This window comes from Artemia franciscana, chromosome 11, assembly GCF_032884065.1.
Source record: "Artemia franciscana chromosome 11, ASM3288406v1, whole genome shotgun sequence".
Lineage (NCBI taxonomy): Eukaryota > Metazoa > Arthropoda > Branchiopoda > Anostraca > Artemiidae > Artemia > Artemia franciscana.
In genome coordinates this window covers 2,153,201-2,181,114 of record NC_088873.1, presented here as the reverse complement: position 1 = coordinate 2,181,114, position 27,914 = coordinate 2,153,201, and the positions used below count along the sequence as shown (strand labels likewise).

Here is a 27,914-nt window from a genome sequence, read left to right as displayed (position 1 = left end):
ACTCTTGGACCACGACAATTGGGTCACGAAATAGACAACTAAAGGGGTGATTCTTCCATGTCGGGCTACGGTCTCGGCAATCGGTCTGCTAAAGTGCTTCTCTCTGCTCTACCCCCTGCTAAAAAATATATTACACCGGTTGTCACATATTTTGCGTCCTCTACACAACAAGATAAGGGCTCTGGAAGGGTTTTAAAAAAGTGAATCTCAGGACCGGCGTGTGATCCTTTGGCAAGCGATAGAAATCACGACAAGGTAGAAAGGGCTTTAAAGGGGCAAAAAACACCACATCACTCATCCGTCTCAATTCAGGTCAGGACCGTAAGAAATGGCTCTTATCAAAGAAGAAAAGGAAACTAACAGTAAAAATTGTTAGATTGTAAAAGGATTTCTTTTCCCAGAAATGGCATATTTACTACATAAGAAAATCTCAGGCTTCCGTGAGCTCATCTGTTTTCAATGCGAAAAATTTTGGTGTGAGTGTAAAATATGGTCACTATGAACAATTTTATCCACAACAATCACTCCCAGAAAACGTTCATTTTCAAAGTTATTCAAGTGAAGATTATTTTAAGGATTTCACTTCCACATTTCTAGATTTGTATGTCGTTGTCAAAAAATCTAACAATAAAAAACCTACTTCAGCCGAGGTGTCATACTATGAAAATTGTCTACTACACAATTTGTTTAGACAAATCACTGTCTTCTATAAATGGAACATTGGTGACCCAAGCAATAATCTTTCATATTATGAAAGTTACCAGCAATTCCTGTTGATGTCCCCAGTTTCCTATAAGAAATTGAGAGGTATGGCTATTGGATATGAATAGAAAATGGACACTGACACGGCCAATATAATTAGAGATTTGACAAATAACGATTTAAATTTGTTTGGGAAAATAAGTCGTAAAATATTTCAAATACATCAATGGTTACCTACTTTAACCTACCGAGGTTAAGATTGATATAAAGCTACATTTTGTTCTGTCTAAAATTATTTTGCGACTAGTACTTGGCACTGCACCTGATGTGACAGTCACCCTCAACTCGGCAATACTTCATGTACGAAAACAACAGGTTATAAGTTCTGTTTCTTTGGCGATTGAGAAATAAGATCTAGTGTAAATAATATCAATCTGCTCGTTCAGCACAAAATCACGAATCAACGACATACTGCTACGGGTAAACGTACTTACACCGATTCATCATTAAATCATGGAGAAATTCCTTCAAAACTTCCTTTGACTTTTGTAAAAAATGCTAGTGCCGTTGGATCATGGACGAATTCTCAACATAAATTTGAAACGTTTGGGCTTTCATCTCTTGTATATAAGGAAAGGTTTGCAAAAACTCATTGGATCATTGTTTTGGATTTGTCCGGTACTCAAGATATGACTATTGCCTAAACAGGTGCAGCACGTTTAGAGTGCAGCTTTGTCGAACCATTGGAGGAGAGTGTAGCATTAATTTCGCAAAAGCAATTTGAAACCTATTCGGAAATTACCTCTGATGGCAGATCACTATTACACTTGGGGCCATGAACACAAATCAAATAATCAATGTATTCAAATTGGATCCCTACATATCGAAATACAAGTCCTACTGCATACCCTTGGAATTCCTCGGCCATATTCGAAGTGTTAACAATATTCTTATCTCTGTTAACAGTAGCCCAGCAGCTGTAAAGACGGTTTATTAGTAGTGAATCTTTCAAACAGTGAAGAAAACTGAATTTTTCGATCCTCTAGACCTGCCGTAAAAATTCTACACGCATCACATAAAAATTTTTCTTTAGCAAAGTGCAAAATTTATTATTCACAATCGGAAGCAAGTACAAGATTTATACACCATTAGCTATGGTTTTCATGCACTATTATATTTTATTTTTTTGTTCTTGTGGATATACTTAAAGTGAATTTCTTAGTATTGATGGTTATAATCCTCGATTGAACTATTTTCTAGTTGAAAATACTCGTTCCTATTTGTATAATATAAATTTCAGTGCCTTGCGAGTGAAAGGCTTTAGAAATGTTTATGAATTTTTTACTGATAAAGCTTGTATGTTCAAAACTATGTGTGCTTTAGATTTCTTCTTCCACGTATAGGTAACCATCGTTAATTATAAGCGGTGGTAGGACGCCAGGATTAAACTGGTATTCATCTTGGCATGAAAAGTCAGGATGACATTTTCTATAATATAATGTAACTTAATTTTTATAATGTCTCTCCGTAAAGTCAATAATGTTATTTTGATTAACATTATAAAATTCAAGTGTTTCAAATTGAAACATTGAAAATTCTAGTGTGGGAATAACAAACATCTTCAAGACAGAAATTAGTCTTTAATTTGCACTGCGTATTCTCTATGCAATTTAAATGGATTGCATAATCTAAATTTTTCATTACAGTCATCAAGAATAGTAAAATTGTCATAGGATGACGAGCTGCTCAATGCACACAGACTCAATGGACCACGTGTTCAACATTTTAAACGTTGATAGTCTCACTGCTAAGAAGAAACTGACTCACGATCAATAAAAGGGATGTCTTCTAGGAGGAGGAGTAATCGAGTGAAGTCAAAAAACTTGTTTAGACAAGATTTTTGACTTATTTGTTGTTGCCTTGCAAAATAGCAGCCTGGGCAAGGGTTAAAAGAAAAATCCTAATATCATTTTGTTTCGTTTCAATTAATATCTCAACAAATTGAGTAAATGAATCTGAGTTAAGACGTAAAAAATTCATACGATAATCCAAAGATGGAGATCCCTATTTCTCATTACATTGTTAAGCATTCTTTAAGAAAATATTTTCCTTTAAAAAGACATCTCTAGAAACTCATCATCTAGAATCAAGCGTTTTTCAAAGTCACTAGATTCCGAATGGTTTTTTGGTTCTCAAATCAGGTCATTTTTAATCCTGACACTCTCACTACCGATTACAACCGAAGAATGATTCTTTCTCGCTAGTAACAATCTGATTCAGATTTTTGCCTCCAATAAATGACACTAATGCATTTAAGCCGTCTTGTAATCTTCGTATATGTATAATATTTACTTTTGCCGCAAAGTAGAACTGTTCCTCCCACTTAAATTTGCTGAATGATATTACATATCGCTCAAAAACACCGTCCCATTCTAGGGTTAGCCGGCAACCGATTGTAATTTCTACTCCAGTATTAGACACTCTAGGCTTCATTTCATCATTGCTAGCACATTGAATATCCAATTGAGTAAAAGCATCCATTACTAATATCCTCGATGTTGACACACTGAACTCTTTGTCAATATTGAAGCAAATCTAGCACATCTCGCCCGATTAGATCACCCCCACCTGTAAGTATCGGACCATGATAATTTTTTACAAGCGGGACTTTCCTAATTGATTAACGGACTCTAACAAACCCTACTGTGCAACAATCAGGAAAATCCTGATTTGGCGTGCCCCTGAAAGTGTTTTCCTGCTCCAAGTAGGTTTTTGAGAAAAACACTCTCTATTACGAAAACAATCAAACCCTATGGTGTAACATCCAAAGAAATCCTGATTTGACGGGGTCTCGTAGGTTTTTTAAGCACTCAAAGAAACTATGACACAACAATCAAGGAAACCCTGATTTGACGGGGTCTAGTAGGTTTTTTAACACCCTTTATTAGGTAACAACCAAACCCTATTAAATAGCAGTCAAAAGTAATCAAACCCTATTATATAATAAGCAAATCCTATCATGTAGGTGTATTATATCGTTAGAGGTGTCCAAACAAGACCCAGGTGTGTAACGTCCTGATGGGCTAGTAGCTCCAATTGTACACCCCCTACGTGCGTCACAGAATCCATGGATGGGATACTACTGACAGATAGTCTCAGTGAAAAACAAAGCTGACATAGCCCTCAGGATTGTAAAAAATGATGTCATTTCACCTGCTGATAGATAATCTATCATCCATCCTAGGGGAGAAGTAAGGAAGATAGAAGTGGAGTAAGCGTAATCCAAATGGGCTTGGTCTTAGTAGGAAAGCCCACTTGGATTGCAATGGGGATATCCGAAATTTTTGAATTATCCAATGACGGACAATATTCACTTGACCTGTACGCAAAATGGGGGACTGAAATGGCCTTGACTCAGAGGCAAACAAACGACCTAGGCCCAACAAGCTCACCTGCCTAAGACGGGCAACAGAGTTTTAGGATTGACACATAAACAACAAATCCCCTGGACTGACAGGAGAACGGGGCAGGGGTAAACGGCGGGAGTAACTATGTTTTGTAAAAGATAGAGTGTAATGCATAGAGACTAGCTAAAGCGATAAAAGACAGGTTATTTCATACATCGGAGGATCATGTCTGAAAGGAACACACAAAAAAGTTATTTAATTATAGGAAGTAAATGCCCGCGTAGATGGGCTTTATCAGGATTGAATCTAAGTGACCTTTTTATAACGTTCTGACCTTTTTATAACGTTTATAATGAAGGGGAAAATGAAGATTGCCTTGCACAGCTTTTTTTCATAGTCTGAGCTTATTAAATTTAATCTAAATTATTTTGCTTAATCAAGTCATAGAGAAACGTACAGTTTACTCGTAACAAATATTGTGATTCAAAAGCTTTTCATTCCTTTCACTGATTAAATTTCACATACGATGGCCAGTCAGGTGGATTTTAAGCTGTCTTTTCTTTGTTGCCTTTTCTTTTTTTTCGGTCATCAAAAAAAGAAAAAAAAAACAGAAAAATAAAACAGAGATAGAAAATTAGATGGGACACATCAATACCTATTATGCCAAACAAATACAAATATAAAAGTCATGTTTTAGGTCATTGTATTATTCAATTTATGGGGAATTCAAAAAGCGTGATCATAACGGAAAAAGATACAGATACTGCACCGCAATAGCGGAAGTTACTTTTTGATAAGAAAAATCTTGAGTAGCCTATATCTAAGTAAATACAAGAAAGGAAATAAAGTGATAATCAGAATGTCGAGTCATAAGGTTATTGTGATTGGAGAATCTTCTGTTGGCAAAAATGAAATACTCTGGAAAATAAAAGCCGACAAAACAAACGGTAATTTAATATGTTTCTAATTTTCAATATTTTTGAAGGTATTACGGTAATATACAGTTTTTCACATAATCTAGGAAGAAAGTGAATGCATCATTTTATGCCTTTTTATGGTCTTATATAATTCAATAATCACTCTTGGGGAAAATACATTTTGAGCTATTAACAAAGCTCTGACTCAAAACAGCCCATAGCAACCAAAAGTTTTAAAATGTGTTTCTAAAAAACTGGCTAGTGGGAATGGTAATTATTATTTTAATTAGTTTAAATGGTAAAATATTATTATGAAAAAAAGTGAAAACAAATTGAAAACGATAAAATTCTAGTTTAGCTACTTTATGCTATCTTGGAAAAGGGTTAGGTTAGGAAAATGAAATTCTCAGCAATGTATTCAGGGCCAAAAACATACTCGGAGAAGGTATTGCAAAACTTCTATGTTAACCCTCTTCTGATTTCCAAGTCTTAGAAACTTGCCTACTTGACAGGTTCGACATTGGAATTTTGACAAAACAACATTTTACCATTTCTTCGGTTTTAGTTCTGAAAAATAAAATTCCTTTATATAGTTATAATATATTTGAACTGTAAGGAGAATCATGAAAATCATGAAATTTCTGTGGAAACTGGGCCTGAAGGTTGCCTGTGCAAACTTGGTTATTACAAATTAACATTAAGGGGGAACGGTCCAAGTCCAAACCTCAGGCAACTGAAAGTTGCAATTAAGAAAAAGGTAAAATAAATAACTTAACATGAATTTAAAGGGGCCAAGAAGAATTTTACCTCCTTTACAGGCCATAGAGCCTTCATTTGTGGTAATTTTTTTTATTATAGAATAATTTTATTTTCTGACGAGAGATTTGAATTTAAACCTGATGATGACAGGCACAGGTCCTGTCAAAATTATCGTTTGAAGAAAATCAATCACCTGACATCCACAGATTATATAGCTTATAAAGTTACTTACTGTTTTAAAAATAGAGTTAAGAGAAAGTGTCAAACTTTAGCGTAAAGACCGAGGCGTTGAGGAGGAAAAGTACCTTTCATATACGGAGTAATTTCTGTTCGTTTTAAGTTTTAATGTTGCTCCTTACTTTCGATTAAAAAAACTAGTTTTTCTTATTTAATTACAATTAAAGATTGAAGGGAAGCTCTACTTTTTCCTTTGATATTTTGATAACGGAATCAGGAAATATTCTTGATTCGATTCGCCTTTTTTAAAGACGTATAGAAAAAAAGAAAAAGTATCAGTTTTCAATCTGTTATACAACAAATGAGACTAATTAAGGAACAGCAACAGCTAAGGTTATAGTTTTTATGTAATGAGCGAAGCAGGCCACAAAGTTCCATTAACTCCACGGCAAAAAAAGCCTTGCATAGCTTACATAGTTGATCGCTAGGCATCTTGTTTTACTCTACGGTCGGCACTTCACATTTCTAGGGGATTGATTCCCCCCCCCCCACTAATACATGATTTCGAGAAGAATAGTTGCTTCATAGCGACTGAAGTTAGCAGTAATAGACCCCTTTTTATGCCTACCACCTTCAGGAACACTACGTGATGGTTACCACGGCTATCCCCATAATGCTAAGTCATTAGCAAATTGAGAAATAAAGATGAATTTTATTTTTGTCAAAAACGGTTCCTCTATTTAAACTTTCATTTTAGAAAATGCAAGAGCGAAAAAAAGGCTCCCGGTAGAATTGGGAGAGAGTAGCTTCACGAAGTATCACTCCGTGTAGGTGAGGCGGTGGGGGGGGGGAATATTACTAAGTTCTCTTTCTTAAAACTTCACTTGAATCATACCTGATATTACAACATATATAAAATATAATATATATATATATATATATATATATATATATATATATATATATATATATATATATATATATATATATATATATATATACTAGCTGTTGGGGTGGCGCGAAGCGCCACCCCAACACCTAGTTGGTGGGGGCCCTTAGCGCCCTCCAATCCCCCCCGCGCGCGTAAGTCGTTACGCGCCATATTAGTTACGCGTCATTGTAGTTGTGTCCCTGTGTCCCACCTATGCGCCCCCATAAAAATTATATTCCCTGTGTCCCAGTCGTCATTTGTGTCCCGGTGTCCCAGTCTGTAATTTCTCTTTGAGTCTCCCGGTCGTCATTTATATTCCTTGTGTCCCGGTGTCCCGGTCGTCATTTGTATCCCGGTGTCCCGGTCTATATATACATTCGTTTTTGAATTGGTATATGATGAAATAAATTTTTGTTTTTTCCATTTTTTCTTTCTAGTTTTTTTTTTGGTTTTTACCTTTTTTAGCTTTTTTAGTTTTATTTTCTTTTTAGTTTTTTCTTTGTAGTTTTTACCTTTTTTATTTTTTTATTTTTATTTCTTTTAGTTTTCTTTTTCTCGTTTATTTTTCAGTTTTTTTTTCTTTTTCTTTTTTTTCTTTTTCAGTTTTTAGTTTTTTTTTAGTTTTTTTTAGTTTTTTTATTAGTTTTTATTTTTTTTTCTTTTTAGTTTTTTTTGTAGTTTTTACCTTTTTTTAGTTTTTTTTTAGTTTTTTTCTTTTTTAGTTTTTAGTTTTATACCTTTTTTTTAGTTTTTTAGTTTTTTTATTTTTTAGTATTTTCTTTTAAGTTTTTTTTGTAGTTTTTACCTTTTTTAGTTTTTTTTCTTCTTTTGTATTAATGCTAAAGCCAAGGTTCGAACCTGGAACCTCTCGGACCTAGAACCTGGAACATAACGCTTTACCAACTCAACTACTTCGGTTTGAATACATTCGTTTTTGAATTGGTATATGATAAAATAATTCAGACGTCATATGCGGACAAACACGACTTCAGTCGACAGACAGACACACAAACAAACAACTTATTTATATATATATATATATATATATATATATATATATATATATATATATATATATATATATATATATATATATATATATATATATATATATATAATATATATAAATATATATATATATATATACATATATATATATATATATATATATATATATATATATTTATATACTGCTTGAATTCACATTATGACAAATTCTACCATCTGGAATAATGTAAATGATATAAATTCTCTAATTTACTGAAAAATTCTAAGATAAAATTGCTGATTATCATACTTAATCATAAAATTTCAGCTATAAATTTAATAAATAAAGTACTGATTAATAATAGATATATAATGGTCGTTTAGCGGGTATCCTTTTTCTCTGCACATGATCTAATCCGAAGAGACAGGGGGAACAGCACCACTTGAGGCCTAATGAAATTTTAATAATACAGAGATTTAGCTGGCGCTAATTGGAGATAATCAGAATTCTTTATTGAATTTTTAAGTCAATCATAAAATTTTTATGAAATATCGGATAGAATTAGCATTGACTACATCTCAGTATTAATAAAATCTCAATATGGATGAGCCTTTATATCAATTGCTTTTGTTCAATTTTAACTCATTAGATTATAGCAAAAAAAAATTTAATATTTTTTTTTTTAATTTTGCTTATATTTTCAGGCTTTTAGCTTACTTGTAATTTTACTTCAAATTTATAAAGTTGTACGAGACATAAAGTAGCAACACAAAACCAAAATACCAACACACAACTTGGGCATTAAAACTTCAGGTTAAAACTGAACGAAATTAAAATAGGCTGAATTTTCATTTTGATTCATTTTAGGTCCCGTTGATTACACTCCAAAAACATATGATGTAGATGGCACTCCAGTATGTCTCCACATTTACGATACTGTGGTGGATGAAAGAACGTTTAAAATAAGTCCGTCCTACTTCCAAGGAGTTAGGGCTGCTGTCGTGATGTATGATATAACAGACAAAAAGACATTCGACAATCTGACCTGTTGGTTTAAATCAATAAAGCAGGTATTTAAGCGCTATTAAATTACAAATACCATTTAATCTCACGGTAACTCATTTAACACCGTACCCATCAGAATAAATACTCACAGCGATATATTTGACACTCTTCAAAATCCAAATAGCTTTAGACAAAATTTTCCCCTTCGACATTCAATATAACACACCATTTGAAGCATTTTTAGACATAAATTTGGAACATTCATTCACTTTTGGGACTTTGTGATCTGGTTAAGATACTCCAATAGCTATATAAAGCTACAGTCCACTTTTCAAATTGTCCTTACATATTTTATTAGAATGGCCTTGCATTGCCCAATGTCATTTTGAAGACTAATCATTACTGTATGTATATCTGCATAAGGGGGATCTCACCTAAGTAGCCTTCAAGAAGAACTCCCTCACCTGCTGAAAACCTTGTAAAAGACATGCTAAATGTGCAAAAATTCGAAAGGTGATAGGAGTGCCTAAGGGTACAGGGGATTTTCACTTCCCATGTAAAAAAAACTTTCAGTTCCCATTAATCTGTATCTGTATGTAATTTAGCTCGGGTAAAACGGTCAAATGTAGTAGGTTGAGTTTAAAATAATATGTTCACCATATGATAAATTCCCAAACAAGAATTATTTCATGAAAGAAATAGACGACAGACATAACAATTCGAGACTAGAACTGAAATGCCAAAAAGCAAAAAAAAATCTAACAGTTACAAGAACCAAGGGAGAATTAATGACACATGTTAAAAAGCTTAATAAAATTGAACCGTTGAGATCAACACCGTATCCAGCGGGGATAGGGGATTTGCCCCCCCCCCTAAAAATGCTTGTCCAACTCGTCAAAACGTAATAAAAATGAATATAAACGAATTTTTGATCTGTTTTTTACAAAAAAAGGTTTTCATAGATTTTTTCCACTTTGTTATTCCACTTAAATCATAAGCGACTTTTCCATAACAACATAAGCCACGTAAAATTTTATGCAGAGTTGGAGTCTACTTGGCAGTGACAATGTTACAGACAAACTTTTCTCTGTAAAACTACAGAGCGTAACATAGTCTCAAACTATACTGGCGTGAAAGGTTACACGGCGTAGCGTAAAATAAGTATTACATGAGCAATGCTAAAGATAAGATACATAATGTAAGAATATTAAACAGTACTTGATAGGTCACCTAAAATTAGCCAGCCAATCAGGAATAGGCGTTACAATCTTTTCGGTCATATGCAATTTTTCCGAAACGTTTTCATGAAAAAATGAACTTTTTCCTTTTGGATTTAATTTTGATTATTTTCATTGCTTTACTTTTGATGTATAAAATTTGAAATGACAATTTAGACATTCCAGAGAAGGTCAGACCTAACCACTGAGGGAAAACAATATTAAGACAGCTAAAAGCAAAAACACAGCTAAATTTAAAAATAAAGGCTAACTGCGATTTGGGCATTTCCAAATAATTCTCTTGTGCTGCTACTGCTAATACTACTACTACTACTAATAAGTCACTGCAACACTAGGCGGCCTGAGATCAGAAAGGCAACGCACGCTCTACCTCAATTCCAAACTACTCAAAGCCTTCCTCTTTGCACCCTCCCAGGAAGTTAGCATTTCCTTTAAATCTTTTCTTACGACATCCTCCCAGCTCAACCGAGGACGACCTGCTTTTCGTTTAGTCCTAGACGGTAGGCCGAAAAGGACAACCTTAGGCAGTGCGTCATCCTTCATCTGCAAAACGTGCCCTAGCCATCTCAACCTTTCTCTCATTATAACTCCATAAAGAGGGATTGAACCACGCTTTGCGTAGAGCAAAGTATCTGAGATACGGCTAGTAAGTCGGTTACCAAAAACAATCCGTAGGCAATTTCTCAGGAAAATATCTAACAAATCTTCCTCCGTTTTTTGGAGCGCTCATGCTTCAGAACCATATTTGACCAATGTCATCACTATAGCTTCCAATTTCCTAATCTTGGTTTGCAGACTTATCTTCCAATTCTTCCAAACCTTTTTCAACTGTGAAAAACACCCTGGCCCTTGGCTATTCTACTTTTAACATCTTAACGACACCCATAGCCTTTACTAATAACACTACTTACGCAAGTGAAGCTGTCAGCTTGATTGATCAATAATTTTCTTTCGAAGAGTACAAACTAGTAAAATTATAACATACTTCATTATGTACCATGCTCGATAGCGCAATACCTATAAGGGATATGCCTGAAGCGCTGGATCAGGACCCCATGCCAGTGTGTGTAAAATTCACTATCCTTCCAGAAGAACCAAGAAAACATTAATGATCATTTTGAATAAAAATGAACAAAAACATAACTAATGCCGAAACCGACTCCACTCCAAATATATTTTTCTTCTAACTTGTACTGTCAGATCTTAGGAGAGCCTCTTAGATCTTAGGATCTTAGATCTTAAGATCGGTACTAAGATCGTAGGAGATCTTAGTACCGCCTCTCGACGGTGCTAGAGTGACTCCGACATCTAACTTGGACCGTCCCTCTTAATGTTAATTTGTAATAAGCAAGTTTGCACAGGCAACCTTCAGGCCCAGTTTCTAGAGAAATTTCAGGATTTTCATGATTCTCCTTACAATCAAGTATATTCATTTTGTTTTTTACAAGGCACACATTGGGTTTTAAAATATTTCTTTATTTTGACATGGGTTCAGATGCTTTTGAATGAAAAGCGCTGAAAGACCTAATAACTATCCCAGTTCTGAGAACTGGTTCTAAGAACTTAGAACAAGTCCTTAGAACGTTTTTTCTATTCTAAGAACTAACGACATAAGAAGTATCCCTAAGAGCTATCTCAGTTTAACCAATGATGATTATTAACAACCACTTTTTGAAATTTAATTTGAAAATGAGAAAAATAAAAATTGTTTCCTAAAACTAGTGAATAGTTATAATAACAAGTATTAAGTATTGAACTATAGTTAATAAATAAAACTGATTTATTAATGATTCTAAGTAATGAAACTAATTAATAGCAATAGTAAGTAATAAGCCAAAGACAATTTTTTTCTTAAAATTAAGTTAATGCTAAATTAGTAAATAGTTTTAATACCACACTCAGGATAAATATACAACAGACTTAGATTTTTGTCTCTTAAAATTGTAGCCTGAGATCATATCTCCGGTTACGGTTTTCTTTTACAAGTAACCGGGTAAAACCCTATATTATTTCGCCCCTCCCCCCCTCTAGACTTTAAAAAAACCTTATTGAAATCTCAACCCTAGATTTTGAAAATATACCCCCCCCCAAAAAAAAAAAAAAAAATACCATCCAAATTTGCGCGAATTGGGTGAAGTAAGTACCCGTATGCGATCTTCCGATCTAGCTCCGCCAAGAAATCCCAAGAGTTTCATGATTGTCCTCTAATCTCCTATATTTTACTTTATCTACATTTTATATAAATTTTTAAACCTCAGGAGACTGAAAGTTGCAATTAAGAAAAAAGTAAAATACATAACTTAATATGAATTTAGAGGGGCCAAGAAGAATTTTACCTCCTTTACAGGCCATACAGCCTTCATTTGTGGTAATTTTTTTTACTATAGAATAATTTTATTTTCTGGCTAGAGATTTGAATTTGAGCCTGATGATGACAGACACAGGTCCTGTCAAAATTATCGTTTGAAGAAAATCAATCACCTGACATCCACAGATTAGGTAAGCTTATTACCATCTATCATTATTATCTTTCAAACGGAGAATAAAAAGGAGAACTAAACACTTCTTATATGAAAAAGTTATTTCACTTGTTACTCAAGAGGGAACTATAATTCTTCTACATTAGGTTTTCGACTAGATATTCCAATGGCGCAGTTTTCATTCCAATCCAGCATCAATTTTGTTAGATTTCAGGCTATTTATCAAAATTCCCATAAATTCTTTTTTGCAAAAAGTATTATCATGAAGATTACTTGAAATTATGGTCAACATTCATGAAGTAGCTACAAATGGGGGTTCTCCCTCACTTGACAGCTCTTTTTTTCAAAAGTTTATTAAATTTCCAGTTACTATAGGTCTGAGTTAGTTTTTTATAGGTTGCCCCTATGGGGGCAAGTCATGATATTTTTTTGTATTCTTTCTTTCGGACGTTAATGTGCTTGCGTGTAAAGTGTCTGTCTATCTATCTATCTCTCAATAAAGGAAGAAAAATATATTCTCAGCTTTGGAGAGGAACCCAATATTGTGCAACTGATGATAGGTGAGAATAAAGCTCAAAGGATGATAAAGAGACTAATATATATTATATTTAGCATTTCCACAGAGTACATTTCAAGATATGCAAGAGTGCACCTCAAATACAAACAACACTTTAGTTTTCTACAGAGTAAATGATATATAATACTAGCTCACATGATGAGAAAAAGACTAGTATGTAGCATATTTCCACAGAGTGCATCCCAACATATGCAAGAGTGCACTTCAATCATAAACAGCCCTTTACTTTTCACAGAGAGCATCCTAAGATACAATATGATAGCTGACAATAAAGCTCATAGGATGAGAAATGGACTAGTGTATATTACATTTATCATTTCCATAGATTATATCCCAAGATGCGCAAGAATAGACCTCAAATATGAACAATATTCTAAATCTTACAGTCTGCACCCCAAATACGATATTAATAATAGCCGACACTAAAGCTCACATGATGAGAAACAGACTAGTATATATTATATTAATCATTTTCATAAAGTGCATCCCACGATAAACAAGACCGCACCTCAAATATAAAAAATGTTTTAATTTTCACAGAGTGCACCCCAAGATATGATATTAATGATAGCTGGCACTAAATCTCACATGATGGGACAAAGACAAGTATTCAAAGACAAAGCTGAAAATGTAAGTATTCTTGAGTAACACCATATTTACTTTTTTTTTACCTTTTCACTTTCCAATTTTCAACCAAGCTTAATTCATTCTTAAGATCTTTTCTTAGGCTTCTTTCATGTAAATTACGTCACTAATGCCTGGGTCACAGTATAGTCATACTTGTCGATCAAATTAAAATCACATACAACTACAGAGCTAATCATGTAACCCGTTCATAATTTCTCGATTTGAATATGGTTCAACTTACATGCATAATTTGCTACTTGTCTCTACTTGTGTGTCACCACGCTCTAGCTCTGTCAAGAAGTGATGTTTGCTTAATGCTAATGAAATCAAACAAAATATGATGAAAATATAATACTTCATCAACAAAATTATATAAACTACAACAAAAAACAAGAGCCAAGAGCTTCTTCCCACTAAGTCTCATTACGATCTCTCCACTCTAAGCGATTTCCAATATTTCCGGTTTCCCCCTCCAACTTCCCCAAATGTCGCCGGATCTGGTCGGGATTTAAAATAAGAGCTCTGAAACATGAGGTCCTTGTATGTATCAAATTTCATCAAGATCCGATAACCTGTTTGTAAATTAAACATATCTAGTTTTTTCGAATTATTCCGAATTAAATGTCCTTCCTCCCCCCAGATGGTTAAATATGGGAAGCGACAATTTCTAATTTAATCTGGTCAGGTCCCTGATATGCCTGCCAACTTTCAGCGATCGCTAAATTGATCAGGTATCTAGTTTCGGATCTTCTTCATGTAAAAATTGGGGTGATCCAGGATTCGTATCAGAGACCTCTCGCATCCTAAGCGAGAATCATACCCCTAGACCACGACCCATGCTTAACAAGAAGAGTCATTTGTTTTACGGGCAAATAAAATTCCTCTGAAATATCTTGTTCGCTCACTCCCCCCCCCCCCCGATAATCGAACCGGGGAAGCGACTAATTCTAATTTAATCTAGCCTGGTCCCTGATACGCCTGCAAACTTTCATCTTCCTAGCTTATCTGGAAGTACCCAAACTAGCGAATTCCCCCCAACTCCCCCAAAGAGAGCGGATCTGATCCGGTCATGTCAATAACGTATCTAGGACATGTCTTATTCTCCCCACCAAGTTTCATCCCAATTTCTACACTCTAAGCGTTTTCCAAGATTTCTGGTTTCCCCGTCCAACTCCCCCCAATGTCAATGGATCCGGTCAGGATTCAAAATAAGAGCTCTGAGACACATGGTCATTCTAAATATCAAATTTCATTAAGATCTGATCACCCCTTCGTAAGTTAAAAATACCTCATTTTTTCTAATTTTTCCGAATTACCCCTCCCCCCCAACTCCCCCAAAGAGAGCCAATCCGGTCTGGTTACGTCAATCAAGTATATAAGACTCATATTTATTCTTCCCACCAAGTACCATCACGATCTCTCCACTCTAAGCGTTTTCCAAGATTTAAAATGAAAGCTTTGAGACATGAAATCCTTCTAAATATCAAATTTCATTAGGATTCAATCACCCGTTCGTAAGTTAAAATACTTCATTTTTCCTATTCTGAATTACCGAATTAGGTCCCCCCAACTCCCCCGAAGAGAACAGATCCAGTCCGGTTTTTTCAATCACGTATCTAGAACTTGTGCTAATTCTTCCCACCAAGTTTCATCCCGATCTCTCAACTCTAAGCGTTTCCCAAGATTTCCGGTTCCCCCTCCCAACTCCCCCCCCAATGACACTAGATCTCTAAATATCAAATTTCATTAAGATCCTATCACTCGTTTGTTAGTTAAAAATACCTCATTTTTTCTAATTTTTCAAAATGAACCCCCCCCCCTCAACTCCCCCAAAGAGATCGGATCCGTTCCAGTTATGTCAATCACGTATCTAAGACTTGTGCTTATTTCCCTCTAAGTTTCACCCCGATCTCTCCACTCTGAGCGTTTTCCAAGATTTCAGGTTTCCCCCTCTAACTCCCCCCAATGTCACCAGATCCGTTCGGGGTTTAAAATAAGAGCCCTGAGACACGATATCTTTCTAAATATCAAATTTCATTAAGATCTGATCACCCGTTCGTAAGTTAAAAATACCTCATTTTTTCTTATTTTTCCGAATTAACCGTCCCCCCCACTCCCCTCCCCAGGTGGTCGAATCGGGGAAAAGACTATTTCTAATTTAATAAGTTCTGGTCCCTGATACGCCCGCCATATTTCATCGTCCTAACTTATCTGGAAGTGCCCAAACTAGCAAAATCGGGACAGACAGGCCGACCGACAGAAGTTGCGATCGCTATATGTCACTTAATAAATATCAAGTGCCATAATTTTGGAAGGGGGGCCACCCAGACCGCAATATATTAAATATGTAACCTAAACTTGCCTAACCTAACGAAAATACCAGCACAACATTTAATTAAAATATGGCTAAAATTTAGTTTCCGACTGAGCTGAAGCTAAAATTGTCTGGTATAAAGACCATGAAAACCGGTTATTGTCTCATGTTCGCGATACAAGATATTGATTGTGGTGTCTATAAGACAAAAGTACCCATAATTTTTTATTGACCAATCAGAGCTAAAAGTTAGGGCATAGATTTTTGAAACTTGAAAAGATGGAAACTTAAAACAGTAATTTGTCCAATGGTGGCGCAGTGGGTATGATCTCAGCTTGGTAATTCAGAACACAAGAGTCCGGCTATAGCAGCACACTGCAGAGCCAACGCAAGGACCTTAGAAGTCAAGAAGCGTCGTTATCCGATACACACATAAACACACGTTTTTCTATTTGTAATATGAATTCGCAAAAGACAAGAAAACGTTTTATTAGAAGAGAATAGTCGGTAACAAAAGAGTGTTGGTACTTTTTAGGGCTTTTCAAACCAATTTCTTGAAATTTTAATTTTCCGCTCTTAAAATACACGTATAACGACAAAATCAAGAATAACTCCATGTCATTCATAAAACTTGGCCTTTTATTATCGACAGATGTGACTATGGTGCGGCTCGGGCATAACTGTAACAGTCGACGATGGGTAGCAACAAAGAATCAAAAATCAAGCTATTACCACCAATGACGTCATTTAGCAATTCTCAGTTTAATTAATTTGCTGCCTGAGTAGCCAAGTTTTATTTTCAGATGCTGAAAAAAAACATTCAGGTCACAAGTTCCACGTTTCCAAGGGAGGTGCCCCTATCCTACCTGATGCTATGGATGACGCTATCTAGAAATTCTTTGGTGATTTTGTTACTTGAGCAATTCAACTGAAAATTATAATTTACTGATATTATATCTGAATCACTTTAATTAATCTAATTATTTTACTGTTAATAAATTATTAATAATTTTTTTATCAGATTATTATTTATCTTTTATATTAAATTATTTTATTTATATTATTTATTTATTATTTTATACATTATTTTATTATACATTATTATTTTATTTATTAACCAGATTAATTTTTTTTAACTATTTCATCAAATTAATTTGTATTAACCTATAGCTAAATCAGAATATTTTAATTATTAGGGACTCCATTAGCAGGTAACCTAACGCGTAACAAAATTGGTAAAGTAGGTCAGTCGTTATGTACCAAATTCTTTTGTAAGGTAAAAAGGTAAAGAATACGGCATTGGACTTTACATTTCCTACCGGTAGTGCTTATCTCAATTTCTTGGCCCTTCAGCTAGGAGGTTGGGAGCGAACCATCCTGTGCTTTCGCATATCCTTCCTGTTTACCTTCCCCAGATTTATCCAGGTACCCATTTAGAGCTGAGTCGACTCTGGCTGAGCTAACAGAGTCACGGCACTGACCCCCGTCCTAAACCAAATAATTGGGTACACTGGGATTCGAACCCGCGAACTATCTCAATCATCAACATCGTTAGAGTTTGCTTGCATTTTCTATATTTGCTTGTTAAGGCGATCAAAAAAAGGTACAGGATGCGGAACTAGACCCTTAAGGTCCGAACCAGCGGTGCTGATTTCCGTCTCAAGGCCCTCCAGCCAGAAAGTGCAATGGGGGGTTGGGGGCCAACCATCCTGTGCTTTCGCATATCCTTCCTGTTTACCTTCCCCAGATTTCTCCAGGTACCCATTTAGAGCTGAGTCGACTCTGGCTGAGCTAACAGAGTCACGGCACTGACCCCCGTCCTAAACCAAATAATTGGGTACACTAGGATTCGAACCCTCACCTTCTCGGATAAAGGATCCTAAACCCATCACACCAATCTACTCGGCTAGGACGGCTAGCTCAGTTAGGATTATACGCAAAATTTGGATTTGTGCTCTAATTTTGTTTTTCTTATATGTTGATTTTAGATCTGATTCTGTTATTAGCTTATTGTCATGGTTAACGAGTACCAGAACTGACTTAGGTCGTAAGTAGAATTACTTTTTTGTAGTCTAGGGGTCTTTTCTTTAGCCACTTTGAGTCTCAATTGTTGCTTTTAGCTCAGCTGTCAGAATTGATGTGTTATTTAAAAATATTTTATATTTAAAGATAAATGAAGTAGTAGGACTCCTATAGTGGCACAGTGGGCCTGATCTCTGCTTGGTAATACGGTACCTGAAGTTCAAACTCAGAAGCGTGGGCCAAGTGCAGGGACTGGAATTGCATTTTAATGATCAGATTATGCGTAAGCGTTTCCACAAAGATACAAATGAGAGGAGGAAGATTTATCAGTTATCTTGTTTTATTTCTAAGCATCTACAAATAGTTATAGAAAAACTACAACACTTTTAAAAAACTTTACAACACTTGTAAAAAACTTCAATTTGGAAAATTGTAAGCCTTTAGGTATCTAAACTTCATGTAAACTTAATATATATATAATATATAAAACGGTTGTACTACATAAAATAGAGTAAAAATTTTATCGGATGTAATATAAATATCCAAATCAAAACCCTTGTATACCCCAGGTGTACAAATCAAAAACTGGGTTCAAGGCAGGGAAGACTGTTGTTCTTCAGTTTTTCAAAATTCTCCAAGGGTTTACAAGAATTCTACTAAATTTACTGAAAGTTATTGAGTTTAAAAAAGGAATTTATAGCGCTGAAAGGCATATGCCGCTTTTTTTCTTTTTTAATAGCTAAAATTGAGAAGGAATAACTTGTTTTTGTACCATTACCTTAGTTTAGAAGCAGCTTTATTATCTCCCCTTATCTCTTCTTTTTAGACGGACTATTCATAAACAATTCATTTTAGCATGGAATAATTTAACTGGGCCGTAAATAAGCACTGCTCAAAATTATAGATTATCAGAATTTAAGAATTATCAGAATTTTAGGGCTTTCAGGACTTAAGCACGCAGTAGTTTAATGTAGCCCAAATCTATAGGCAAATAAGTATATGGAGGGGGTTCCTCTCGGGAAAATTTAGACACAGTGGCCCAAAAATCCTTTGTCGTGTTTTGCCATTATTTTTTGAAAAATTCTCTAATAGGATCCTTTTCCGCCGCTCCCCCTTATGATTGGACCTTTATTTCAGAGGTTTAATCTATTGGATTAAATTAATTATTTTATTACTTTGATGATTAATAAATAACTTTATACTATTAACCCTTTTAATATTAAAAATATAAGCCCTCTAAATATGCTTAAATAGAAACAGAATCTTCTAATGTTTCATTTTGTATTGCGTGGAAAAACAATAAAGCCCAAACGTTATTAATTTAGGGCCTTATACACTGCCATCTATGTGGCATAGCCACTGAAGTCCCATCTGGCAGAGTTTAGTTGATTCAAAGGCCTTAAGTACCATTATTCACATTGCAGAGAAGAGCCAAAGGCTGAACAAATCGTCTCTCATATGTTCCTTAGTATTCATATTACTGACGAGTTCTTTTAATTATATTTATAAACCGAAATATTAATTTGAAAATAATATTCAGTATTAATTGCTAATTTAGTGTTAATTTATATTTAGTACTAACGTTAAGTATATTAAGTATATTCACTTAAGTATATTTAGTATTAACGTTAATTACTATTTAAGTATTAACTTAATATTAATAAAATCAATTATGTTTTGCTTATTACTTACTATTGCTATTAGTCATTTTATTAGTTAGATTATCAATAAATTAGTTTTATTTATTAGGTTGTAGCAATTCAAATATAATTAAAGGATACTTTTCCCAAACTAACATTGTGGTGATCAGGGTCGTATCAAGGAATTTTATCGGGGGAGGGGGGGTTGACAAAAAACTTTTAAAAACGAACCAAAAAATTTTTTATATTCATTTCTATGACGTTTCACGAGTCAGACAAAAATTTGGGGGAAGTTCAGACCCTCTACCCCCCCCCCTTGGAAACGGTCTTGTTGGTGATACTTTTAGAGGAATCATATCTTAAGTTGGGGTTTCCTATTAAGTACTTTGCCATCTATCTAGAGGCAAACAAATAGCAGCTCTTCCCCAAATGAAACAGGAAGGGGTCATAAGAAAGCATTCGAAGGGCATTTTAAATTTCATGAAATAAGGTAAGTAGCGCAGCTTCGAATAGGTTGGGGTGTTGGCCTCAGATGGCTTGATACTGCAGTGAGTTGTTAGTAGTATTAGTACAAGGATACGAATCCAGCTTCAAGCTACCTGTCTTTAAACTAATTTACGATTAGAATGTTGAAAGAATGAGAGAAGGGCCAAAAAGTCAAGCACACCTGCCTGAGATGCGGACAGCAGAAGTATGGTCTAGTATATTTCTTCCTCTGGTGTAGATATCTTTCTCATCTAACAGTTTAAATTTAACATGAGTGGGAGAGGGCGGCTTTGTGGGATAGTAAAATCCAGATCTTAATATTAGCCATAACTTTGCCGGAATCTTCCATACTAGCCAGAATAGCTACAATTTTCCGCTTTCTTAGTTGGTATTCACGTCGTTAATTTTGTTCTTTTTTTTACGCGTTATATCCCCTTTTTGCAAATGCAGAAATAGTTGAAAATTGGGACTTCGGTCAGTAAATATACATTTTCCTGATACTGAAAGCAAGGCCAAACCCTTTCTTAAAAAAAAAAAAAATATTCGTCGGTAGTAATCTAAAACCCCAAGGCACATTCTTTGTTTTTTCGTTATCCTGAGATGGATAAGGATTCATTAAAAAAACATATAATTTACACAAAAAGAACAAGTTTATTACCTCCCCTAAAGATCAACACTCGTGAGGAGGTAGAAGAAACAAACCATGAGAAAAATAAAAAAATAAAATTAAGAAGAACTTTGCAACTGCCACCACCGATACCACCACAATTATCAATAAATATATAAAAACAAACATTGTTTTTACCTTTGAATACCATATATAATCACTATTACCCATCAAAATATATAAAAGAAAAATCAGAATTCATACTCTACATTAAAAAAAATTCATTAATAGCTTTTTCTAAATAAAGGGGGGTCACTAATGGTCTTAACATAACTCTTCTCGTAAATGTACTTGAAAATTATGGTATTCAACGCATATGCACGGTTGCAATCGAAATGTTCACAGAGGAACAACATTTGCTTCCCACGGCAATTTAGTTACCCCCCTTCACGATTTTAGTTGCAATTAATAAAGCTGAAGAAATTAGACTCTTATAGAGTATTTTTCCAGCACTTTCAAAAAAAGTAACGTCATGGAAGATGTTATTCACCTAAAACCTAATGGGTAGAATTAGAATTATGGGTAGAATTCATGAAAAAAAAAATCAATTAAAGCTCAATTAATTTGGGTAGAATTTCTAACGATGTAAAAAAACGAAAAAACTGAAGTGGTAGAATTAAAATTATGGGTAGAATTCCTGAAAAAAATTCAATTAAAGTTCAATTAAATTATGGGTAGGATTCCTGAAAAAAAAAACTCAATTAAAGTTCAATTAAATTATGGGTAGAATTTCTAACAATGTAAAAAAAAATACTGTATGAGCGTAGGAACATGATTATCATTACACTTGATAAAATTTGAGTTTTGAAGGAATTAAGTTAAAGACAGCTGAATGGGGGCAAAAACCGACAAATCACATGTATAATATAAAAAGTTATAGGCAGCGTAGTAGCGTTGCCAAAGTAAAGAGCGATATGGCTTCTATGTATTTTTTTTCACTTTACTGAAAACAAAATACGTTTAAAATATTTTCTCTTTTACAACATCAATAAAGCTAAAACTGCTGAGAACTTCAAAATGAATATCAATATATGTATACATAAAACTATCAATCTACATTCATTTGTATTTTTTTTTTCAATAATCCTGTTTATTATGTTGTTTTTTTTGTTTGTTTTTTTTTTGTCTTTTTTTATGCTATGAAACAAAACCACATAGCTCGAAAGTAAATTGTTTCTTGTAAAGTGCAAATCACGTTCTGTCTTCAGAAGGAATAATAGTTGTTAGTTCTACTCCTGTTTGGGATAAGTTCTGCGTATTTTATGTTTGACTTGGTTGTTATTTTCTGTTGTTTTGTTTTTTTTGGGGGGGGGTACACGCTAGAAGTTTGGCAAGTTTCTATTTATATCTAATTAAGGTTTCTAATTATATTTTAATCCCTTTTCAGTTCGCCGAAGAGAATGGAGCTATCAGTGCCGAAGTTTCAGCAACGAAAAAAGGAGACACGGACAGGATATTCAGAGAACTAGCAGTCAATTTATTGCATACATTATAAATAGATATTTAAAAGCTCTAAATAGCAGATTTATAGTGTCTTCTCCAGACCAAAAAAAAAAAAAAAAAAAATCGACGGACTGGGACAAGGTTTCTCATGGTACATCTGCCATTATGTCATATCTCAGTTAAGTAGCGTACAATCCAAATAAGTAGACCATGTATTCCTTTTTTTAGATATTGAAAGATTTAGACCTTAGATTTCTATGTCTTTTAATTATACTATTACTAACAACTCGCTGCAACATCAAGCCTCCTGCAACCAACATAGCTGCACACAACCATACTCCATCCCGATATACCCTCTTAACTTTGACTGACTTCTAATCTTGTACCTTCATTAGGGATTTCTCAAAAAATAAGTATTAACATCCGAGAATGAAACCGAACTTCAATTAAAAAAATCTACTATTTACTAGGTTTAGCCTATGGTTGTGCATAAACAGTCCCCATATTTTGTTAGTAGTAAAATGGGGCCCTATTTCTAAGGCTTTCATCAGTTTAGATTATATTTCACAAAATGATTGCAGCACACTATGTTTTTCTTATTATTCCAAGATGATTTAATTTTTTGAGTTTTAATGTTCGTTTCCCCGTGTGTGTGCTCACACGAGTATGTGTCTCCTGTTGTAAGTTTCCTTTTCTCTTATCTTTTATTCCCCTCTTTCTGCATCTGGCATAGAGCATTTAAATGAATTATTACTATTATGTACATATTATTACTATTTTTTATATAGTTGTTACTATTTACTATTGCTACTTATATAATTATTACTTTTATGCATCCAACCCTAAAATAACCACATTCAAGACCCTTTTATGCTAAGTGAGTCTCAAACATTACCCCTCTTACCGCGATATCGTTTGTTCCACTACCAATTTCAGCTGTTTTGGGGTTACACGATATATATATATATATATATATATATATATATATATATATATATATATATATATATATATATATATATATATATATATATATATATAAATTCCTTTCAGCTTGTAAAATCAGCCGATTTCAGCTGTTCTTCAGGCTCTGTCTATAGAAAACAAAACAAAAATATTTAAATTCCTAATTTATATTTGTTTTGATTAGTTCCTCTTAGCAGTGATTTTAACCGTTAGTAGTCTTGTTAAATCATGCACAAGTGCAATCGTCATATGCACATAAATTAAAAAGTAACTTCTGAATTAAAATTCTGAATTAATTTGAATTATATAAATCTGAATTAATTGAAATTAATAAATCTGAATTAATATAAATCTGAATTCTGAATTAAAATTTCGATTGGTAGATTCTTTTTCTTCCTTGAGACATTTCGGATATTTCCTTTAGAAGTTAAAAGGTACAATTGTTCAAGAGTGTTTCAAAACTTATAATCAAAAGTCAGAGATCCAACGCTATCAATTTAGCTTTATTGATTTATTGGCTTTAATACTGAATTTTTCGAATAGGGTGAGAGCTACTAGTCATTTTGTGTTGTCTCTATTTGCTTTCAAATAGTTTTTTAATAAATACATTTCATTTTAGTATTTGTTCTATTTATTCTACATTTATACCGATAGGTCTTGAAAAAAAAAAAATCAAATTTGGCATGTAGAATATTTGAACAAAAAAAGAGTAACATTAAAACCAAATTACGATTTGGATATTATTTGATATTCCAGTTCTGAATATTATTTGATATACGAGATCTGAACAAAATGGAAATGATTCCAATTTAAGTACGTGTATTAGCTCCCATCTCCCCATGAATTTGGGAAATAATTTTCTTGCTTGATAACTCGGATTAACCCTTTGCAAAAGCTTATTCAGAGTCACAGCCAGTGGAAAACTGAGAAAACACAGATAGTCAATTTTGCGCTGACTTATTTACTATATATTCAATGACTTAATTTAGTTTTTACTTGTTTAATTTATTTAATTCACAAATTATGAATTTTCAAAATCACATTCAGGTTACGGGCGGTACTCAAATTCCCCAGGTCTCATTCACGTCCAAGAAGCGTAATGCTTGACAAATCCAGTTTACACGATTTTTTTTTTTTTTTAACATCCCCAATATACGAAAACTTCATAAGGTGAGAAAATCTTACTTATTATGATGTCTTTCTCCTAGTCTAAACCAAAGACTATATTCATCGTGAAAGGCTTCTAAAACTAACTCCACTCCAATCTCTGAGGCACAAACGTCATTCGGAAGATAATACACAGCTTGCATCCAATGATCCCGCCAGGGCAATAGCCCCTTTTTTGCATCTGGATGGGCCCAAACCGGTGCGCAGCTTAGTATAATTTCCCCTTCGGGGTCCATATCTGTTGTCCACCAGAAGAAAACTGCGTTCACAGAGCCTGGTGCGATTGTCTTTAAATTGGTAACATTATGACCAGTTGAGGGTGTACATGGGGATAACCAATCAAAACTGAAATAAAATAGTTAGATTAGGAGTAAGGAGCAACAACACTTCATTTAAGCAATCATTCAATCAATTGAAGTTTAAGTTGCCTTAAACTTCATTTAAGGCAACAGAACAGAGATAATGAATATACTGAAAAGAACCTGTTACGCCACCTGTGATCAATACTAAACTAATCTGTGTTTAAATGGTGATTCATTATTTCAAAATTCCAAATTAAAAGCTACCCCTTAAATATACATTGAACAATTCGGGGCAATAAACTTTAAATAAGGTACGACTCGTGTTAAAAGTAACAAAAATTGTAAGAAAAGGAGTTATAATAGCTATTTATCATAGCAATGAGAGAACACGGAATCAAAGGGGGAGGAAAACTCTCCTGGACTTGGATTATGCTGATGATTGATCCTCGATGAAAGTTTTAGCAATATGAATGAATTACTAGCGTAATTGCTAATTTTGCCATAAATAGGTTTGGAAAATGGGAATAAGCACACCGAAAAAAGGGCAAAATTTTGATGAAATTACGTCATGAAATTCAACGTGTCTAAAAAACCTATGAGGCAAAAGTTTGGAGCGTCTGCTTAATTCCGTACTTTTCTCTTGAAGCGTAGTTAAGGATGCTTGTTTTTTATTTCCTTTGTTTACTCAGAGTTATCAAATCAAGTATTCAGACATAGATAATCGAAGTACTTATTTTGGAACTGCGATAATAACTGACTGCACTTAGATATATACCTATATAAGTAATAAAACGCTTTCTTACAAGCACTAAAAAACAGTAAAAGGCGAAGCCTTCATGAGATTTTCTTGTTTAGCTTCAACCCTGTTGCAGGTCACCAAAACGCAATTATTAATGAACAGTGTACCACCACAACATGCTCTTTGTAAAGGTCATCACCAGCAAACCTTTCATGTCCGGAAGCCATGTTTCCTCTACTATAAATGGTTTTCCTCGAAGCGTGTTCTATTTTTTCTATTAGTCTACTACAAGCATAAAGCCTATTGCATACATATAGGTCGCAAAACATGACTGTTTCTATCCTTACCAGTTCTTTTTTTTTTTATTAAAAACGCCACAGGCAAATCTATTATGCCAGCAAGGCGTCTATTCTCAGACAGTGATTAATGTATCTCAAATCCAATACGATTATTTTTATTAGCCCAATACAAAGCAAAAAGCCTTTTACAAGCATCTTGTAGGTCGCAAAAACAAAAATGTGGCAGAACTCCGTCACTACAGATTTTTATAAAAAAAAACACATTACTAGCAAACCTCATATATTCATAACCAGTGTATTCAATGACTGCATTACATCTTTTTCAACGCAAGGCGTCAGCAAGGCGTCTATTCTCAGACAGTGATTAATGTATCTCAAATCCAATACAATTATTTTTATTAACCCAATACACAGCAAAAAGCCTTTTACAAGCATTTTGTAGGTCGCAAAAACAAAAATGTGGCAGAACTCCGTCACTACAAATTTTTATAAAAAAAAAACACATTACTAGCAAACCTCATATATACATAACCAGTGTATTCAATGACTGCATTACATCTTTTTCAACGCGTGTAACGTTTTTCTATTACCCTAATACAAAGCATAAAAGCCTATTACAAAGATGTAGTAGATTAGCAAAACACAATTATTGCAGTGTTCCGCCCCAACAGATTTTTACCTTTTCCAATGCCTATACGGTTTTTTCTATTAGTCTGCTAAAAATCATAAGACCTATTACACATATATTGTAAGTAAAAAAAAAAAAAACAAGAGCTAAGAGCTCATATGGCACTTGTGATGATGTCGGAACCTAAAATTAGGCTCGATACTAGAGTTATCGATTTCATCGTCCTAGCACGTCCAGAAGCACTGAACTCGCCAAACCACTAGAAATCACTCCAACTAACCCAAAGACACCGGATCCGGTCCGCTTATGTCAATCACGTATCTATAACTTGTGCTTATTCTCTAACTCGCCAAAGCACTAGACATATCCCAACTCCTCCAAAGAGAGCGGATCCGGTCCGGCTATGTCAATCACGTATCTAGAACTTGCGCTTATTCTTCCATCAAGTGTCATCCCGATGTCTCCACTCTAAGCGTTTTTAAAGATTTCCGGTTCCCAAGATTTTTCGTTTCCCACTCCACCCCCTAAGTCGTCGCATCCGATCTGAATTGAAAATATAGCATCTGAGACATGAGACCTTTCTATATATCTAGTTTCGTTAAGATCTGATCACCATTCGTAAGACAAACAAACCTCATTTACGCGATTTCCCCTCCCTCCAGCCCCCCCCTAGATGGCCGAATAGGGGAAACAAATGTTATCAAGTCACTTTGTGCAGGTCCCTGACACGCCTACCAATTTGCATCGTCCTACATATCCAGAAGCACCAAACTCACCAAAGCAATGGAAATCCTCCCCAACTTCCCCTAAGAGAGTGGATGCGGCCCAGTTATGTCAATCACATATCTAGGACTTCTGCTTGTTCTTCCCCCCAAGTTTCATCCCGATCTCTCCACTCTAAGCGTTTTCCAAGATTCCCGGTTTTCCCCACCAACTCCCCCAATGTTACCGGATACGGTCAGGGATTAAAACAAGAGCTCTGAGACACGAGTCCTACTAAATATCAAATTTCATTAAAATCCGATCATCCGTTCGTATGATAAAAATACCTCATTTTACCTAATTTTTCCGGACTACCGAACTATCCCCCCCAATTCCCCCAAAGAGAGAGGATCCGGTCCAATTACGTCAATCACGTATCTAGAACTTGTATTATTCTTCCCACTAAGTTTCATCCCCATCTCTCCACTCTAAGTGTTTTCTAAGATTTCCGGTTCCCCCCTCCAACTCCCCCGATCACACCAGATCCGGTTGAGAATTCAAAGAAGAGCTCTGAGACACGAGGTTCTACTAAATATCAAATTTCATTAAGAACTGATCACCCGTTCGTAAGTTAAAAATACCTAATTTTTTCTAATTTTCCGAATTAACACCCCTTCCCCCAACTCCCTCAAAGAGAGAGGATTCGGTCCGGTTATGTCAATCACACATCT

At 34.5% G+C, this 27,914-nt stretch overlaps 2 protein-coding genes across 3 annotated transcripts in view; one reads left to right on the top strand and one right to left on the bottom strand.

Moving 5' to 3' along the window:
* The window catches only part of LOC136032675 (protein arginine N-methyltransferase 7-like), an 89,772-nt gene that overhangs the window by 31,222 nt on the left and 30,636 nt on the right, over positions 1–27,914 (bottom strand). The window contains exon 5 of the mRNA XM_065712968.1: positions 24,532–24,858. Coding sequence (XP_065569040.1) covers positions 24,532–24,858 — 327 coding nt within the window. The remainder of the gene's footprint in view (positions 1–24,531; positions 24,859–27,914) is intronic.
* Positions 4,915–23,964, top strand: LOC136032678 (ras-related protein Rab-13-like). 2 transcript variants are annotated; one of them, XM_065712972.1, is made up of 4 exons: positions 4,915–5,056; positions 8,749–8,951; positions 13,722–13,811; positions 22,325–23,964. In XM_065712972.1, the coding sequence occupies exons 1-4, from the start codon at positions 4,969–4,971 to the stop codon at positions 22,430–22,432; spliced, it is 489 nt and encodes a 162-aa protein (XP_065569044.1). In that variant the 5' UTR covers positions 4,915–4,968; the 3' UTR covers positions 22,433–23,964. The 2 variants fall into 2 exon arrangements, with proteins under 2 accessions (XP_065569044.1, XP_065569045.1); XM_065712973.1 differs by lacking the exon at positions 13,722–13,811.